We start from the raw sequence: 20,834 nt of genomic DNA on the forward strand, positions 1-20,834 counted from the left end.
CTTCACACACATTGCAATTAGAAACTGGTTTATTTTGTACTACCGGTTCAATGGTAAACTCTATCGCCGCAGTCGTCTCGCGTTTTTTTTTTATAGAAAGTTTTATTTTTAGGCAACGCTATTTTCAATTTACTATGGAATGCACTTTTACGGTCAACAAAAGACAAGCACTTGCTCCAAACAACACTCACAGGTGCGACAAAGCAACAAATCGAAGAAGAAACAACAGAGGAAACAGAACTTGTGACTGATGTCCTTAAAATGAGGGAGAATAAATAGCTTCTACTTGCACAACTTCTGGGACCCGAACGTCGCCCGGACGCACATGTAAGCAAACATTAAAGGGGTAGTGAAACGAAATTTTAGCGCCGATCTTGTTGCATAAATATGGGCTAGGGACAGGCACCACCTCGGAACTATAAATATTGCGCTGTAAAACACAGGAGAACTAATTTTAAACATAATTAAACGATTTCAAATTCTCATCTGGTGGATGGGGGGAAGTTCTCGTGACATCACTTGTGCCAAAATAGCAGCGCCGTTCTGCGGCTATACGGCGTGCCGGCAGAATTCGCCTAGGCCTGAACGCGTTTGCAAAGCCTTGGCGGAGAAAGCCAAAGCGTAGTTGGCCACAGTGAGCTCGTTCTCGTTGCGGCTCTTTGCACGACACGGCCCGAGCATGCTTCTGGCACGGCCGGTATTAGTTGCTGCGAGTCGCGAGCTGCAAGCCGACGTTAAAAAGGATATGTTTGAACTACGAGGGTGTCAGCAAGAGCCACGCAAATGCCAAATACCTGTTCACACTCGGAACGGACATGCGCGTTTGATCGAAGTGCTGGATTCGCTCTGTTAGACCGCGTTTCGGTAAGCGCTTCTGGACCGATCTTTTACGATTGCAACTCGATACTGACATGACACTCGGCAAAGAAAGGTTAGACCGACATCGCGTAGCTCCCACGAACTGCTATAGCTCGACACTGACGTAGCGTCGAGTCAGAATAAAAAATGGCATACTAATAACAGAGTAATCCGTATGGCGTTTATTTGAGATCTATATCACACAAAACAAGGAGATAGAATCAATGAGAGTCCCTTTTCGACGACAGCGTTCGTCACCGCTGTCGCGGAAAACAAGGAGATCGAGATGACAAGGGGAAAATATTGACCTCTGAAATTTAGTTCAGGGATCAAACTACTCATCCGGTAAGGGTCCACAAGGGTCGCGCGGGCATATTCCATTCAGCAGGCCAGCCGGTCATGGACAGACGGTCTTGGCCAAGGACCGCCGGAGCAACGGTGCGCCGAGTCGATGTTGCTGCTAGGCCTACTATATTCTGCCGAGCTCGCTCGGTCGGCAGAATCGTGGCTGTTGTAGCTCTTCTCGTGTGTTTGTGGATCCTGCGTTCTTGATCGTCGTGGTCTGTTTTAAGTACTCCTTCCTTTTTTCTTGCTGGTTGAAGTCGGGACGCACGAGAAGAGCACGAAGAAAAATAAATGTCCGTTGGTGGCCGATACCAAGTAACTGAGCGACGCTGTCGGCCTTGTTGATTTGATCGTAAAAAGTGCGTAAGACAGCTTCGGAGCTGTCGTAGGATTCCGACGTAACCTGCGCAAAGGTTACCACAATTTCGTTTCGAGAGCACGGGTTTTCTCTCAAATTTGTCGTACGCACTTTTTTCGTCGTGAATTCGCTTTGAGAATCCGGCCTCAGAGCTGGTTTTGTCAGTGCTGCCGTGGTTGCCGACTTGCCGTGGTCCCGTGGTGCAGCGTGCGTGCAGCCCTTGCACATCTCAAACGGCCACGTTGTCACAGGTCGTAAATCGTCGACGCGCCACCAAGTGGCAACGCTCGCAACCACAACATTCACGCCGTAGCCTTTCCCGACTGGCACAAGTGACGTCACGAATGCGCCCAATATCCCAAGACGCATCGCGCTCTCCGATGGCCGATTTTTGAGCGCGCGCCCAATCGGGCTCATTAGGGTGAAAAATATAGCCATCCGTTCAAAATACAAACGCGCGATTATGATTTATGAATATCATTGATCATATTGAACCTATTTCTGACCATAATAGGCGTATTTCAAGTTTCGCTTCAGTATCCCTTTAAAAACTAACTAGATTACTAGAAAACGCTTTTCCAGAAAAAAGAAATATATATATATATATATATATATATATATATATATATATATATATATATATATATATATATATATATACATATATATATATATATATATCTTCAATTTAACTATATTTGTCACCTCCACAGACACGTGATCCAATCTTGGACTTTACAGTCTCGTTACATGAGGCCACCATTCGATATTCCGTCATACGTGAGGTGTCTTTAGCATTGAACAAGGTGGATATGGAGGCTATTAAAAGTTAAAACTGCTCGCTTTATAGATCATTCCAATAACTGTCTACTGCGCGCTGTCACCTTTGTCTTCAAGGGTGAGCATCCCGTTCTGAGCAAGAGCAGCAAATGTCGTCTGTGATTCGTCATGTGCCGCCCTTGCACAGCCAAGCACCCATAGACAGGGACTGCTTTAAAAACAAAGGTCAAGGCATATTGTGTTTTTTACTCTTGCTTAATAATAAATTCCTGAGGACTGCTTTTTTTTTTCTTATTGTTAGGCGGTATTTAGTTGCTCGGGACTAGCCATGGTCCTACGTTGCATACGATGCAATCGTTATAAACCCGCTTTGCCTTGACAATATGAATTGAAAAAGGTTATACCTAATGTTATATCTCCGACTTTGGTTACTTGTTTATAGTGTACCAGTAAGTAGGCCTTCGTGGCCGTTTTTGAACACTATCAGAAAATAAAGGACATTATTATTATTATCGTCATAGGCCTGCGCATTACACTCTCAGACACACTCATTTCATAAAACCAAACCTTAGAACAAGCTATGGAACTCACAAATCTTACTTACCAATTTTCCAACCTTCTAAATAACCAACCCAATAGACCCTTTCCGAAATTCAGTCTGGCCACTTTGATCACTATCATCATCTGTGGAACGGCATCTGTGCCATACGAATGGCGGCCTTCTAGTGACTGATAAAGGAAGACGTTGAAGATGCTCCTAAGCGGATATTGCGAGGCCTGTACGTTCGGGGGTCACTACGAAGCGAAGTAGGGCTGGAACACAAGAGCTACGTAAGCGTTTATTTCTAATTGCTCAGATTCAGTCAATCTGTCGTGGCACACAATCGGCTTTAAAGCACTCTGGTGTATAGAATTTTCTCGAGGCATCTCAGTGGGTTGGAGCTTTGTTCTGAATGCACGTTCTTGGTCACCATCGACCTGAAAGTGATTGAGAAAGAACTCACACTGAACAATTCCTCGCGTGCCGTCGACTTGCGAAAGTGACGGTGCCGATACAAGTTCATTTCCGCCATTGATAGGGCAAAACCTAAACTGCTTTACGAACCACCAGATGGCACTGAATTTCTGAAAGGGTCTATAGAGATGTAATATGAGGCTGATGTCGAACTATGCCCACGTTCAGGAGAATAGAAAAAAAAATTTCATATTTTACACGCAGTAACATAAACTTGCAATCTGTTCCGCGAGTAAGAAGGCTACCTACCAGTGACGATCAAATTTCAATGTTTTTATAGTGTTTTTATTAATAATTTTACTGAGAATTGGACTGTCAAAAAAAATGTACCAATATCTTTCAAATATATTTTTATATTCTTGTTTCTGTTTAAATACTGCAGAACTAGATTATTTTAAATTAAAACGTTTACTGATATTATATATTAATTAATGGGATTTTAATGATGTCGATGCGATTGACTTGTATTTAAAACTTTCGATGAAGTTGACGTCATTTTTTATGCTTGTCTTTATTCTCATACTGGCCCAGCACACCGTTAACCGCTGTAAGGGGCTGATGGCCCGGTCAAAAGACTCTTTTTCTCTTCATTAGCCGAAGCTCCTCAGACCGATGTATGTCTGGAAATAAAGATGATCATTATAGTTCCCCGAAGATATTAGGAGTTCTCAATTTATTCATACCTGTTATAACTGGCTCATAATTTTGTGCTCTTATTTATGTGCTTTCCTGTGACCACCGTGCTGTTTAAAGGGTAACTGCAAAGAAAAAAAAAGTGTTTTTCTAAACAGCCTAATTGGGACAAGCATGTCATAAAACAAATGTTCCGCGAAAAAAATAACGTTTTCTTTAGCAATTTTTACGTCACCGGACGTAATTTAGTCGGAGTCAGAACATCGCCACACTTGAAACTCCCGCTCTTTCGACCGCCGCGGAGAACTACGCCCCGCCCTTCACCCTTGAATTTACTCTTTTTTGTGAACTTGGCTGCTGAGTTGAACGACGCAGCTTCTCGACTTCCGGTAAGATCTGGCAACAACGCACGCTAAACATGGCGCGGCATTGGCGCCGGCATTGTTTTGGTTTGACGGTACACGAGAAGCTGCGGGGTTTGCGAGCACATAGCGAGGACATGACCGGAGACTTGCCCCTGTGATGTTCCCGGAAGACGCAAAGTATGATTCGTAATCGCCGTGTGTGCTTTGAAAGCGAAGGGAGTCACAGGGTCCAGGAGTGTGCAACCACAAGCCAACGTTCACGACAGCGCTGCGTTGACTTCGGGGATCTCGTTGGTGCAACACGGCGACGCGACAAAGAACTGAAACGTTCGTGGTGTGTGTGGTGCAGTGCTTGGAAGAAGACACCCAACACGGAGCGTAAATTGGCTGTTGTGGGGTTGAGGTTAAACGGGTTCAGTCCCGTCGTCGTCAGCTGATCCAGTCAAACTGGTCCAGGAGGACGCGCCGAGCGTTTTTAAAAGTAAATCTTCCTTCGTTCCGTTTCCAAATGTGGGAGATTCCCAACGCATACCGTGAGTAAAAAGCTGCGGGCGTTTTCAGCAAAATTACGTCGTTTTAATTGAACAATGAACTGCGAAGTGTTGTCCTAAATCTGCCGTTTTTATGCTTCGTGTTGTTCGACTGCGTTTGCACAGCGACATGTTGCGCTCATCGTGCGGTGTGAATAAATTTGGGCAAGGTTTCCTACCTGCCCAATGATGCATGAACTGAGACCATTTTTTGCGTAGTGAACATACTGCTTTTTTGTTATTCTGGGAAGAGGCGTTGTGCATTTATTAGGGTACAATCACTTGAAAGTTCAAAAATTGGGGAGGGCGAGCAAGCTTTCCGAAATTTGTCTCCTTACTCTCCGGCACTGCCCTTAGTTTAAAGCTTCAGCAGACACTAGCAGCTACAAACTGCTCTAAAGCGGGACGGTGCGGACTCTGTGTTTCGCGCTTTTCGCAAGGTCACTGGGGAAGTGCTTTTGCGAGGTATGCGGAATATGCAACTGATGTTGTTATGCCCGTCGTTTGCGTCTCTCCAGAATACGAATACGATAATCTACAAAGCCGAGATCACGAGCCAAGGTTTACGATAACAGTACATATTCATTCAAACATTTTAAGTAAGATGGTTCGAAATCCGAGAAACAAAATCTGTCGGCGAACCCAGAATTCGAACGTCAGAGGGCTTCTGCGGACAGCTATTATGTAATCACCTGGCTGTGCCAGGTTTTTTACGTAACAGCTGTGTCTGGTCGCGGACGTTCGATGCACCCAGGGCACCCGGTGCGAATCTCGACGGCCTCTGGAGCGATATCACAAGAACGTAACTGCACACGTTTCTCGCTACGCGAACTCTCGATTGCCTCCAGCCAAATAGCATTCCTTTCAGGGCGACATGGCTGCTGGAAGGCTCGCTGTCGGGATCACTCATTTGACATCTCCGAAAAGTCAGCATTTGCAAGTGACAAAAAAAAAGAAAAAAAAACACGCTAAGCAAGCAAAGAGTAAAACGAAAGAACCGCGCTATGAAAGCCAAAACCCCGCATCGCTTCCTATCACTAACGCCTGCGACAGCTGCTGAACACACATACTTCACTTCAAGACGTCTCACTCAAAACCTGGGTGTAACCTGGGTCAGCACGAAACACTGATCACTTCGGCGAAACGATTAGTCGAGGTAGGCGAGACAGGCGGTAGCGGAGACTTCGGCGGCCATGAAAGAATGGCGAAGATTTTGCTTGTTATGGTATGAATCCGAACGGAAGTGCCCGTCTTGTAAACCTTTTGTAAAGAATAATAACTCTCATCACATAGGTTATTCTTTAAACGTAAAAATACGCCGCTCAAAAGGAAATTGCAACATATAACAAAGGTTTAACAACCAAGAGCTAAGCTGTCAATCAAACTCTTAGCAAATGAGAAGTACAGCTGCCGATTGGGATTCAACGTCACTGAATCCCAACTTGGTGGCGCGCGATTTAAAACGGGCGAAATAGCCGCAAACTAGAATCGGTCTCACGCGATAAATATTGCTGTAAAAAATGTTTTTTCTCGCGGAAAAATCGTTTTTGACGTGCTTGTCCCAATTAGGCTGTTTAAACAAAAACATTTTTTTTCTTTGCAGTTACCCTTTAAGTGCTCCAGGTTATACCGGCCGTGCTCTCATTGCAGTTGCAACGCTCCAACAATGGCACGGTCTACATCCGAGATGTGGACTTTCTCACGGGCGGAAACTACAAGTGTGAGGTGTCTGCCGACGCTCCTTCCTTCAAGACCATGTTTGTGGAAAAGTTCATCCGAATTGACTGTGAGTATACCACGCTGCAGGTGCAGTATCTTCCGACTTGCTTAAAACTTTCGTTCAAAAAAGCGTGATTTTTGTGAGGACTACAATACCAGATAAAAAAGGCGTGTTCAGAAGCTAATGTTTTATGCTACCAGCTGAAACGAAGGGTATTCAACTTTGCACGACCTCACACGTATGAGAAATTTTACGAATGAAAAATATTTTCTTCTTTATTAAATTCAGAAGCTTTTATTTCTATAAATATATACATTTGAGAACTTGTATACAGGTTCACACGAAGCAGCTAACATTGTAACAATATGCACACCTAAATAAATGCAGGTGGACAAGAGCTCGAGCAGTGATCAGTGTCTGATAAAGCTACTCAATTTGCTATGACTAAATAAATGACGATCCTCTTCAACATACTGCCAGACGGACTGTCGTGTGGATCTATTGTCATAACATTGGTCTCTGCATGAACCTGAAATACGGTCCTGTTAATAATTTTAAGAAAACTGTTTATAGCTTTGATTCTTACTAAACCACTTAAGTGGTGAAACCCAGCATATACAAGATTTAATGCAACGTTTTCTTTGTCATATGATTCGCTTACTAGATCGATACAAATTTGCGCAGAGAGCTGGCAAATTTGATTTCGGAAACACGGTGACCGTAGCCGTCTAGCACAGGACCGGGAGGGCGTATAGGATATTCTTACAAAGGCGCCACTGTAATTTAACTCACTCGAGAAAGGGCGGATGTAACGGGGATACAAAAAAAAAAAAAAACATATACACGATCGGTTAACCACAAAAGGTTTTAACCTATTGCTTGTACCCTTTTGGGCTTCCTTGTGAAGAATGTTCATGAAGTGTCCAACTACAGAGTTTTTGTTTTAATTCTTTCCTTAACATCTTTACTTCCGCTGTCGTCTTGGCTACCTACACCTGTCCGCTAGAAAATGCATGCACTTAAATGAACAAACGGAGGGCAGTATTTTTGAGGGAGATTCGCAGTAGATATGTTTTTTAATAGAGTACATAATCAAGAAGTGCAAACACGTTAAGCCTACTTCACACATTTTTCACAGCTTGCACACCGAGTTGTTTAAAGCTACTTGTGTTCTCTAACGAAGAGAGGACTCACTGACTTCATCTATCAATAGTCATGGCACACTTGCAATTCACGTATATTTCCTACTTTCTGCCGCGCATCAATATTTTTTTCTTGGCTTCAGAAAAAATTTTGGCAATTTAATAAGCATCCATTTCTCATGGATAGTACGAACATTTGATCTCAAAAATACTGCAAAACCTTCGCTCTAGTGAAATGCAGCTCCAGGGCCCCTCATAGATGACGTTAGCGAGCCAATATGTGCTCTTGTCGTCAGATATCACATAGCTCGGTCGTAAGCAAACACAATTGAGTGAACCTGCCTTAAAACATATCAATTGACCTGAATAAAGAAATGCAATGACAAAGGTATGCCGGAGAAGCTGAACTGAATGAATCGAAATATGGATTCGCCGTATTTAAATCCAGTAAAAAAGAATCAATAAAAATAGCCTCTAAGCTAAACACACAAAACAATAGTTTACCAAATTTGTGATTAAACACGTTCAACCACATATTACATAGCGAGCATTTTTGTTCAGTTTTCTTTTGATAACAATGAAACGTGGCGTTGTACCAGACAGTCCTCCATGAATTAAGCGTATGTAAAAGTATCCGTTTGTATAACACGTTCAGAATCGATTGTTCGATTTAAAATATACCAATTAATTGCGAGCACCCGTTTTCGAATACCTCGGCACAATAGTAGTTTTCAGTGATGGCTTTGTTATAACAAAATTACTATGCTTCTAGAACCATTCTTTATGTAGAGTCATACAATGAAGTTTGCTTTCCCTAATCTCTGACACGTTTGTTCTTAAAGGGTCTTTAAGAGCGTCACTATAAATCAAAATTGTTATCACTGATGGCTGGTAAGCTAATTCAAGAACTTTTTTTAAGGTTGTCATGGGTGCAAATTGCGGCGTGCGCTTGTCAGGCACAGTTTCTCTTTTCTTTGAGTATTTACTCCCCTCACTTGATCCTAAGGGTTAGCTTAATCATATCACCGAATGCGAAACTCGAGAAACAATTGGAAATCAGTCGTGACTCATCGTAGAACCTCTCCCTACTCCAACAGCACATTTAGTTTACAATTTCAATAACCAACTCAACATATGAATTCATTAGTATATTTTTGAAGATTGTAATTTGTCGTTCCGATAGTATATGAAAGTTTTGAGCACATGTGTCATGTACAATTAATTGGCTTACGCATCTCAACACTTCTGTCCAAAAATATAAAATGTTGCCCTAAAGAAAGTGCTTCCGAAAGATATTCTATCATATTTTAATCAACAGGTCTTAAAGTGTGTATACGACGCAGCGTGAAAACAGCGACACAAACGAGCACATATTTTGAAATCTATTATTTAAAGCACAACCCCAAATCACTTTAAGAAAAAACAACATAAAAACAAACTTCGCGAATTGGGTACTCTGCTCCCAACCAAAACTTCAGAATTAGGAATTAATCGAGTCACTGACGGGCGACTCAAAAGTGCCTTTTATTAAATTTATAGCTTTAGCAGCGCCACATTCAGTCAATTTGCGCCGAATGCACCCACTACCGAAACAAATTTCATAGATCGATCTCTCCACCCCAGAGCTGGTCCACCCAGTTTGGTTTCGCCACCGCTGCCGGGATGCATCGAGGGAACTGTAGTACTTTTGCACGTACGACTACCTTGCTGGAGCTCTGCGGGTGCGGAGCACGAGACGGCACGATCCGTCTCTATCACTGGCGCCAGCCTCCGGTGAACTAAAGTTACGGCGGCTTCACGCATGCGCCCGATGCTTAGTGAGATCGGTCATAGACTCCTCTATACACGCAAAACCTGGCAGTTCGACCACGGAACCATAGAGTGCCTGGTCGCCGATTTGGAGCGCGAGGATCTGGTAGCACAGGGCACCAAAGAGCCATTTCTCGAGGAACCTGGATGTCAGCGCATACCGTTTGAAGCTGCGAAGGCCGGAAACACACTTATTCGCTCGAGAGAAGTGTTTCAGCGTCTCGCCTCAGCGGGGCGCCGTTTACATGGCTCTCCTCTCGCCTGTTATCTGTCGTTCTACCTTTTTTCATTTCGGCGGCCGCTTCTCGTGGCGATCTGCCAGGCTTTGTCAGTATACGTACGAGGGTGTGGATTGGTCTATTCAGTTCATCCTCTGTAACACAAAGCGCCGCTAAGCCTAAGATTAATGCGCAATTAATTACAGTCAGACGGGCAACGAACGGCCGGCGCTTTGTAGATTTCTTGGCACATTGATACTTTAGACCCATGCTGCTTGTGGTTGACAGTGAGGTGCGTGAAGTGAGCGTCATCTGCAAGCTTGCGATAGCCAGCCCAGCAGTCAGTGATTATTCTTGTTCCAGGGCGGACCCACTCGGCTATTAGCCCTAGCAGGGTTTTAGCGTCAAGGGTCTTCACTGGAGCAAGAAAGCAGCACCCGCTGCCACGCTCCACACAGCCAGAAACCCACTGGCCAGACCTTAAATACCCGCGATGGTACTTTCGCCGCCCGAACATACTCTTGTCTAGTTCTACAGTCACGCCTTCGCCGCCAATCATCTCTGAATGCGTAAAGACGGCATTCACCACAACCTCCCGACAAAGGCTCGTCCAATCAGTTATTGTCTTTCTCGCGACATCAGTTTCCCGCTGAACGACGGGCCACGGTAGGTTCTGGCATCAGGATTAGGTGATTTTCATGAGTTGGGGAAGCGTCAGGTACGATCCCTCGAAAAAAGAACCACTCCGTACCGAGGCCTCGCCCCGGCACTGAACCTTGACCAGCTTCCTCTTGGGCACTTCACGAGTCATCCACACACCGCACCTCCACGAGTAGCCATTCCCAGATCTAGCGTGAACTTGCAGCGTCATCGCAGCTTCGCACTCTGCAAGCACGCACGGGAACCCAGGAGCAGGCCCACGCCCTGGAGCAAATTAATTGCTTTAAGAGGGTCTTTAATGGCGTCATGAAGATGGCACAAGTTAAACGCCATGGCACTGCGATGCTCGCCTCTGGAAGAATAAGGCGCCGAGAAGGCTAAACGAGCAGAACTGCGCGCTTCTTTTCATTTATTAATTTTATTTATCCCCCATTTTGAACCTCGTGACACCATTCTAACAAACTCATTGGTTAATCGGTCGGACCACACCATCGCGTAACAAAACAAACGCCACTCGTACGATTACAATGGTTGCCATGGTCGGCATCGTTGCAAGGAAGACAACAGTCGGACCCAACAACAAAATAAATTAACAAAGTGAATAAAAATAAAAAGAAATACGAAAGGAGCCGTCAGATTTTCGGGCGGCATGTTCTTTGATGAGAGGTGTTGCTCGCAATTGTTCGTTATTTGTTTTCTTTTTTGTTTCTTTACCCTAGAGGATGCCACTACCCTTATTTGAAGCTGATTTGTTAATTCAGTAACAAACAACACGTTGGAACGAAGGAAGAAGGGAGTCTTCGTTTCAGAATTCGACGTAGTCTAAAAAAAAGAAAAGTAAGAATGCACAATATATACCGTATTGCAAGACCGTTATACTCCGCACTCGGCGAGGCCTCATGACGCCGCCAATGACCGTTAGGCTATTTATTTAGCTTCTTTAGATTTTTTATTGCGACGAGTATTCCACCGTGTCTCAGAGTGTCCAGCGGAGGTCCAGCAGCTTTTAATAATTATTATTATTGTCGTTTGAAGCGCACTCTTGTCAAGTCTTTTTAAGTGCTCTTTACGTCAGTTATAGACCGTTCCATTAGGGTCATAGCAGAGAGGGTAAAAGAGAAAAAAATGCCCTCCCCCTCTTACCCCGCACGTCGTCCGCTCCGCCGAGTGGGCTGTAGCTAGCGTCCGGCTGGCGTGCAAACTCTGTTTAAGATCGCGTCATTCTGGAACTTTCAAGCTCAGATGCGCAGATTTTGGTATGCCAGTTGTCGTGTAATATTATGCTAGATAAAAAGACTACAGCGTGCAAATAAAAAAAAAAAAATAGGAAAAACTGTGTCAGATTGGCCGGTCTCTTTGGCGAAAAGTAAATCCGGTTGCTGTACCTCTTTTACTATACAAAGTTCGTACTGGTGCCGGCCTTTAGCGACCATGAGTGGAAGTCTGAATTAGTAAATAAAACGTGCTCTCCTGCCGCAATACTCGCAGTAGTTGAGGGTAGTACTGCCGGCTGACTCAACTGTTATTTAAGTAACGGAAAAAAGATATGCTAGTCGATCATTTAGCAAAATAGAACAACAGAGAGCTCTAGGCTGATTTGGGAGTAGCCATAAGTATTCTAAGAACGCGAACCACTTCACAACGGCAGCCACGAGGGAGAGTTCGATGTACCGTACAGCCCGCCAATACAGCCCAAAGATGGAGAACGGCAACTTCCAGGTTTGTCGTCTGCTAGCGGAGTCGGGCTCGTGCCCTCTCTCTCGTTTTACCCCACCGAACCCGCTGAACTTCCCGGATGTGTTGAGAGGGCGCTGCGGTCGAGAAGGCGCTGCGGTCGAACAAAATGGTGCCGCCCAGAGAGCGCTAAATGGAACGGTCTATAGGTTCTGGTAGCGGTCTAAGCGGCCCTTTTCAGGGCCCCCATATTTTGCAAACGGAGCTGTTTCCTGAATGCGACACACCGTCTCTCTGTAAAAATATCACCGGAAAGACCCAGCAAAGGTATGTGGTCCCCAACTTGGATATCGCGTGTTATAATTTAAATAAAAATTGTTCTTGCTTATTTCGCGCCTTTGATCCCAAGAAATGCCGCCGTTGCAGTCGTCCCGCGGTGCTGCTGCTCGCTCAGTCGCCATCGGCGTGTCTCAGCTTCGTCGTCTTTGCCAGCGGCGCACCGGCGTAGGCGGTTGATCTGACACACTGCGTTCGGCTTTGGCTAGCAGGCGGCCTTCGTCAAATAGCGTCAGCTGTTGCTGGCTTCAGCCGGAGGCACCGTGCGTGATTCCATTCTTTCGGCGTTCGTTGCCATGGTGACGACGAGGAAAGCAGACGAACTTTATGTTGCGGAAGAACGCTGCGGCGCAGCGGTACCAGATGCGTTCTAAGGCCCTTCCCGCACAAGAAGGTTATAAGTACTACGAGGGGGCACGTTGCAATATTAATGAATCCTAGCCATAAATAGCGTAATCCATATTTTTCCCAACGTGACCGCAGATCTCTCTGGCGATTAGGGCGCGTGACATGCCACGTGTGAGATGGATGGTTGATTTTAGAAGGATTCCTTCCAGGCTTGCGCGCGCTTCGTCCGGTAGGTTTTAACAGATGCAAGGCTAGACGAAGGCTAGCTACGGTCATGTGGTATGATCATGTTGGACTGATAAGTAAGGTGAGTAAGGAGGAAAATGAGAAAGAGGCGAGGCGTCAAGGGAGCGTGGCTTGTGGAGGCTACGCAGCTGACGTCATGCCCTCTCCTACGCGTGTATCCTCCTGGTTCTCCCGCATGCTTTTCAATGGGCGGAAGGCGAACAAAAAGAGTTTGAAATAAGGATTTAACGCAGAAGGTTGCATTTCTCCAGCGCCTCATAATTAGACAGGCCTTACACGAAAAGTGCGTTTTTTTTTTTTCTTTTTTGGCCATTCCGCGTCCTGTTTTTCTGATCCGTAACATGGGTCTAAAGTATCAAACTGACGATTTCTTCATGCCTCATGCGCGTGCGTGCGTGCCTCCGTGCGCGGGATGTTTTGGGAATATCCATTTAGTCCTCGTGTGGCTAGCCCGAGGAAACGCATGAAAGAAAGGAAGCTATGTTTTGCACAAAGGAGCCGTAAGCCAGGCGATGCATTAATGAAAATCGATACAACTATACCATATGCGTCGCTGGAGTGCGTGCAGGTTATAACAAATGCCGATTTCTCTTTTTCTTTCCGTTTTTTTTTTCTGTGCGTGCGTCTTTTTTTTGTAGTTGGTGTACGCGTAGTAGTACGGATATATTTTAGCTGTGACGGATGGCCTAATTCCTGTCTAGTTTGGTCGTTTTATTTTGTTCATGCTAGTCGTTCTCGTATCGCGCTATCGGCCGATGTTTTGTTACGGGGATTTTCGATAGGTTTTCTGGAAGCCGGAAAGCAAAACGACGTTTGCCGCGATAAATCACCGGTAATGGCAGGCGATATATATCAATTGTCCGTCGGCACATTTAGAAGAGGCTCTTCCGAGCGGGAAAGGTTTAGCTTCGAAGCTGTTTTGTTATATTTCCTACACCACGCGCTTTTTTTCAGTTCGTAATCGTTCATAATCTGTACTTTGGTTCGTGGGTTAGAGAAGCTCCAAATGTTAGTGTCCGACTTGAGAATTTTTACTTACAGGTAAAGTTGATTGCTTTGCACGTAATGCTACGCGCTGCCATGTGATGCGATGAGAAAGTTATCGAATTGCAAAATGAAAATCTGAAAGAAAATACAGATCAGAAAAACAAATTTCAGATTAAATGCGTATGACATATTCACTTACCCTAAAATTCAGACGAATTTAACTAAATTTGCGGAGAGGCGCTACTGGAGCGTTGGTCTGCTGCGCCAAAACGCTCGTTAAAACTAATTAATACCAAAGCACCCGTTACCAGCACCCAATGAGATAGGCTGTGAAACGTGTGATGCTTCAACTGTCTGTACATAACTTTACGAAATGTTGAACCTGACTTTAAGATACACACTCCGATTGTAAGTTCATACTAACGCTGATATTCATAGAAATATTACTTTGCACGAAAATAGCTATTGCAACTGATGAATACTACCAACGGTTGGAATCTGATCGCATATTCTGCATAAAAGGTAACTGAATAAACACTCACAAATATTTTTTTAGCAGTGCAAGCAAGCTCCGTGAAAATATATATTAAAATGTGTCGATTAAACAACTTCAGTGGAGGTATGAAGCGCTGTCGGAAAATCAAACAACCTTTTTAATTATAACCAAGAAACTTTCGACAGACTATGGCATACATGGCTTAACAATTACGAAAAGCAAAAACCTTAAAGAATCTGTGCAGTTCCCTGTCAAACGAAAGCAATAAATGGTTGCTTAAATAGTAGGCAGCCGAAATTTTTACAACCTTTAGTTTTTTTGTGTTTTTTTTTGTTTTTTCTCTCTAGTTTTAAACCTGTTGAAAATAATATTGTAATAATTCCTAAACAAGTGAAAAGTTTACTCAGCCCGGAAAAGCAGGCAGGTGTAAAGACGGAAAGAAAGCAAATTGAAAAAGAAAGACAGGAGATACCAAGTAATAAAGAGCGAAATAAGACACCCTTAAGATTGTGGAGACTGCAAGCTCAGAGGCACTGGAGCCTGCCCCCTTCTTAAATTAATTAAATATTGCTTAATTGCTAACATGTTACACGTGATACACTTTTAGTGGCTCTCATGATGAAGCCTGAATAGAATACGGCTAACTTGACATTACGAGTTTGAAGACAACCTCTCAGAGGATTGGTGTTGAATTCTTGATGAATGAAAAAAATTAAGGGCTCTCAAGCACCCTTGGTGATGACGCCTCTGAGATCACTCATTGTTGCACTTGTGTTTTACCTGTTTTTGATATTATTGGTAGCAATTTTTCTAACGTAGATATCTAAACATTGGCTCCGCAATCCGTGTTGTATAAATTTATGAATTTAAAAGGAACTCATTTGGTTTTGTACGTGAAAACAAACAATTGAATTGACTCTATTTTTCTCGAAGTGTCACCGATATCAAATTACGACTGGTGATCAACAAGTTTTGCCTCCTTTCCTCTTCAGTGACGAAATTGAAAGACGTTACATTTGAATGGAGTTTAAGAATCTCCTCTTCCCCAGCAGTGCATAACTTTTCAATACAGTCGCCACCTGCGGCGACGCACTTTGTACTAATCTACGCATGCCGTCGTAGATGAGTGAGGGCGTCGACACCAAAGGCGCACTGCATCAGTAACCTCGCCGCCAGACGCAAACCGTGTACCCTTCAGACGTTCGGTTATCTTCAAAAACATTTTAAAATCTGATGACGCAATCGAACTACAGGCTGTAAGTTGAATGAAGCAAGACATTGTGGTACTGCAGCTCCTTCAGCGCGGCGTTGGTCTCGTGAACAGCCGCCCTCGACCGTTTACGACTGAATGCGGAGAGTAGTGCGCTGGTAGCGGATGTGCATCGCCGCCAGCATAGGCGTAGACTACGGGGGGGCATCGGCGCTCGTGCCCCCCTGGTAAAATCCGAGAAGGGGGGGGGGGGGGGCAAATCACCCCCCCTCCGGCCCATGTTCCTTACCGAGACACTGTTTACGTGCCATGTAACAAGCTTCTAGTAGTGGCATGTAAACAAAATAACGCCCACGTTGCCTTCATTGACAAAATACATGGGAAATGGAGTCCCAGCATGCTTTCGTTAGCTTCTATATCCAGTTCTGGCGAGAAGGTAACGCGGCATCGGCCACTCTTACGTCCGCTTTGTCTGCTTCCACAGCAACCTGCCATTTTGCGATGTCCCACGAGAAAAAAAAAGGTAAGCAAAGTAATTGGAAGTTTATATAGATGGCGCCTACTCCATCCGGAGCTGTTTGGAAAGTCCGTTTAGTAGCGACTCCGACGAAATTACCCGAACCAGAGTCGTGGCGTCACAACATAACGCGCCCATTGAAGCGATAGATTATACAGTCGTCCGTGAAGAGCCGTATGCGTGAGAAAAGCGTAGCCGTGTGACACGGATACGCTTGCACGCTGATTGACATTGACACACAGCGACGGAAACATGGCGATATACATACGCCGTGAAATGTACCCCCTAAAATAAGCTACGGATAATTGCCGATGTAAAAAGAGTGCGCGAAAACGCCCCCCCCCCCCTCCCCGGAAAGCTTCTCAGCCTGTTCCCCCCCCCCCCCAAGAAAAGGGAAAGTCTACGCCGCTGGCCGCCAGTGGGGAAAATATCGAAACGTTATGTGTGCTCCTGGGAAAGAGTAGATTCCAAAAAATTTATCTACACGTAACCTTCTTTTCAATTCCCTCACTGAATAAAAAAGTTAAAGCCTAAGGAGCAAAACGTTACTTGATCAGCCCTCTTGTATTTCAATCCCACAAGCGCAGTACATCTCTAGGTCAAAGTGCAGCAGACACCATGAATCGAGAGGGGATACTAAGGGCCTCGTATCTCACGTAGGCAAGTGTTTTGCGTTCCAAATCGGAGCTCGCGACGTTACACCAGGTACTAGAAGGGACTAAGCACGCGCCCGGAGGGCCATCAATCCGCTGCGCATAGTCAACGAAATGTCCTCCTGAAAGCAACACAGGTACCACGCAGTATTGATCCGACACTAGCGTCAAATCGGAAAGATCGAGCCGATACAAATTTTATCCGGCAGATATCTGGGAAGTATCAGATGGATCGCGCCGACGTTGTCTTAACATACGGCTCCCGCCGCCTTTTTGTTTTTTTTTTTTGTTTTTTTTTTTGTACGGTGATTTGTATGTGATTTGGCTATGCTGCTGAACTTTGCGGATTGCTTTACCGACTCAAAAGCAACGTTGAAAAAAAAAAAAGAATAATTAAGCGAAACGGAATATGCTTACTTTTAGCACCTTCGACCTCGTCTTCTGTTAAGCCGCCTCACCTCATGTTGTGTCTTCGTGTGGCTGTGAGCTAGTGCGACTTCCATTTCAAATAAACCGGAGGGTTCAAGCGAAACACGGGACTTCTCTTTGTAGGACAAAAATACTTGGACGAAAGCTTGTCGCGTGACTCGTTTTGACGCGATGAGGGGCACACTGGGGCACACTGGGGCACATTGGGGCACATTGGGGCACACTGGGGCTTAAGGTAAGTCCGGTTTCCGAAATGAGCTCTTCAGTGTTCTGCTTTTTGTGCGTCGTTGTTGCGACCATGGTTTTTCGTCATGAACGGCCGGAATGCGTTCATGCCATCTTGTTGGTAATGACCATTTTCTTGGTCGGAGTTCATGGAATTATTTTCTGTGTTTTTTGGACGCGCTTCCACAAAAAACGGCTCATCGATTACAGAGATATTTCCACTGAATACTGGCGATCATCTTTCTCGAGTGTCGCTCTGTGCTGCCCCAGCGAAATTATGCGTATATCATAGATTTCGTGAAATCGCTTTTTATTGGTAAATACACTGTATGTATGCTTCTGATGGTAGTGCTGCTTCCGTCTCAATTGAGAGTTTTAGTAGATCGTGGCAATAAATTCGAAACTATTGATAAGGTTAAAATATATGCGCAGAGGCGACGGCGGTGTATCGGGTATCGTTATAGGAGTCAACGGAACGATCTTCTAAAACTCTCTAATCTCCACGGTATTTTGTGTTTGATTTATACGTTTCGCTTGGTATGAAAACAGAGTAATTTTGTGTAATAATTTGTTTTCCGTTTCACTAAGAAGAATTCCCGCTGTATATTGGTCGAGAACGAGCTGCTTGTAATAACAGTTTTTCCATCCCAACTGGTCTTCCATCTACCGCATCTTGAAAACATCTCAAAACAAGATCTTCCAAGATACTGGGCTTACGGAGAATCTGCTGACCAGTCATATGATTAATTTCTTTGGTTCTGGGTATTTGACCCATCTTTTGCTCATCTTTCTCCAAGCCTCTGCTGCTAGACAGCTTGCATCCGCATGGAGTACCATCGTTGCATCAATGAATGCCTTTTGCTGCAAAGCCCGCGGAGCAGTGTTTGACCCTCCAGTCATACTTTGTGCCCAACAACTTTCCCCTAGTATATTGGAAGTGATTTCCTGCTGTCCCAAATTTTCTCCAGATCTTCCCACCTCCAAAGTCGACCGACTTTGGTACATCGAGTCGCCTCGCTTCTTCCAGAACAGGGGCGGTCAGGGTTTTTCAGTGCTGCGGTCCGTTTTATCCGTTACCACCCCCCTGCAAAAGCAGGCAAGTTCTCGATTCGGAACGCAGTTGACGAGCTGCACCGGGGATGGCTTAAATTGCTCGAATCATACAATGCCGGTGTTTTCGTGGTCTTGTATGAAGAAACCTGTAAAAAGAAAGTCACGAAAACATTGGAAAATAAATTTGACCAGCTAGGAGGAGGTCATCAGGATTTCTGCGTGCAAAGGCAAAAAGACTGTGCACCTTAATGAATCTGCCCACTCTCAAGAAGACACCCGGATCACCTGCAAAAGAATATTTTTCTGTATTTTTTTACAGCAAAGACGCACAAGGAAGACGTGCCGCTCAAGGGCATAGTATCTTAAGGAGGATACTGGCCAAAACCTTTAGTCCTATTTCTTTAGAAGCACGTCTCCACGGTGACTCTCGTCCAGCTTTTTAGGATTTCAAACTCCAAAGAACGTATCTTCCACCTCAAGTCTCCACACTCCACCACCCAGAAACACTCCATTTTTTCTTCAGATATAAAAAAACCTTTACTACAGTCTTGACCCCCGAATTCTCTTGAACTTCGTCTCCGATGTAATCTATAAACACGGTCTCTGTAAGTTCCAAAAAACCTCGGGGATCTCTGTAAAGAACTTCACAAATCTCCTTGCTTGATATTCTCAGTCCACACTCGTTGAATACAACGGCAAAATATTAATGCAAAAAAAAAAGGTGTTTGTATAGGCTCCTGCCTAGCCCCGGTGCTCAGTGAAGTTTTCTTCGTGCACTCAGTAAAGCCCCGACTGGATGTATTCGCTTCTGATAGCCGATTGTACCGATACGTCCATGATTATCTTGTTATTTATTCGACCTCCATTTCTTCACTGGCCATTAATGAAGCGTTAAATTCATGTTTGACTCGTCTTAAGTTTACGAGCGAAGAGCCAACAGTTGATGTACTACAGTATCTTGATTTAGGAATTCATCTTCAGCCTCTCTGTATCTGCTAGAGTATCCAGCAGCGATAAAAAAAATTTCCTTCTGTAGCGACTGCCCTAATTCGGTAAAGCTTGGAAATATCGGAACCCTTTTTCCTCTTTTCCTTCAAAATCCTGTCCCTACCTCTCATCAGCAACTGTCCAACGTCAGCATGACCGACTGCTTCAAGCCGGGTACCCAGCAGACCTCCTCCGTACTACCCTTCAGCGTCACATCTCAGCCCCCGACCGTTCTCTATATAACAAAGGACACAGACACAGACGTCCGGCCTACATTTCATACGTGCATTACACGGCCCATTATCTGAAGAGTCTGGCTGCTTGGTTCGACACGAAGGTGGTCTTCGTGTGTAGAATGAAATTATAAAAATGTGCCAAAGGGTCAATAATGAAAGTCGTACACTAGAATGCACCGTCAAGCACTCAAACAAATATGCTAACAGGAAAAGCCAATTTATTCTACTCCCTTAAGTTATTGCAGCCAATACATCGGCCAGACTGGACGATGCCTTAACGTTCGACTTAGGGAACACTTTCGAGAAGTCAAGAAGGCGTCATCTGACTTTTACCTTTCAACTGTATTACACGCCCGCACCTGCCATGATAGCAACCCTAGCTATGAAAACACCCAAGTGCTTGGCTCACATGTGCGAGAAATAATTGAAGCATGTATGATCAAGAATGCCACAGACAATGTTCTCAGGACTATATAGAGTCTTCTGTGTAAATAAGGAAAACCTTGGTTGTCGTTATCGAGAAAAGAGCTGGAATTCATAGCGCCTGAGTTATCATAACGCCTCCTTAAATTTCCCTCTTATATTTTAATCTTCTTTTGGGGGGGTTAAAACCAGATATCTTTTTCACCATCCTTCTCTAATATCTTTCTTTCTTGTTTGTATTTTCGTCTTCCTTAAATTCCTTTGTGACCAAAGAACTTGTTTTCGTAGTGCGATGGACATCATATAAATGCGTAGTTGCTCGTCGAAAGAAATGTGAGTTCTTTTCCCTCGTCTATTTTAGCGTTTTTAATTATTTTAGTGCGAACGTTAATGACGGTGGTTTAATAAAAGTTTGTGAGCAATGAAAAACAATTCCGGGGCTTGTGCGTGTATCTGTGCAAGGCTTCGCCTGATATCCGCAATTAACGTGCAAGCTTACTGTCGATATAGACCCTTTCCGGAATTCAGTCTGGCCACTTTGATCATTATCATCATCATCTGAAAATGGTATATGTGCTATA

General features: G+C 44.4%; 1 protein-coding gene across 1 annotated transcript in view; it reads left to right on the top strand.

Moving 5' to 3' along the window:
- LOC8025820 overlaps positions 1–20,834 on the top strand; it is a 230,459-nt gene that overhangs the window by 202,566 nt on the left and 7,059 nt on the right. The window contains exon 3 of the mRNA XM_042286642.1: positions 6,535–6,670. Within this exon, the coding sequence (XP_042142576.1) occupies positions 6,535–6,670 (136 nt within the window). The remainder of the gene's footprint in view (positions 1–6,534; positions 6,671–20,834) is intronic.

The sequence above is a fragment of the Ixodes scapularis genome, unplaced genomic scaffold, assembly GCF_016920785.2.
Source record: "Ixodes scapularis isolate PalLabHiFi unplaced genomic scaffold, ASM1692078v2 PGA_scaffold0__279_contigs__length_252992795, whole genome shotgun sequence".
NCBI lineage: Eukaryota > Metazoa > Arthropoda > Arachnida > Ixodida > Ixodidae > Ixodes > Ixodes scapularis.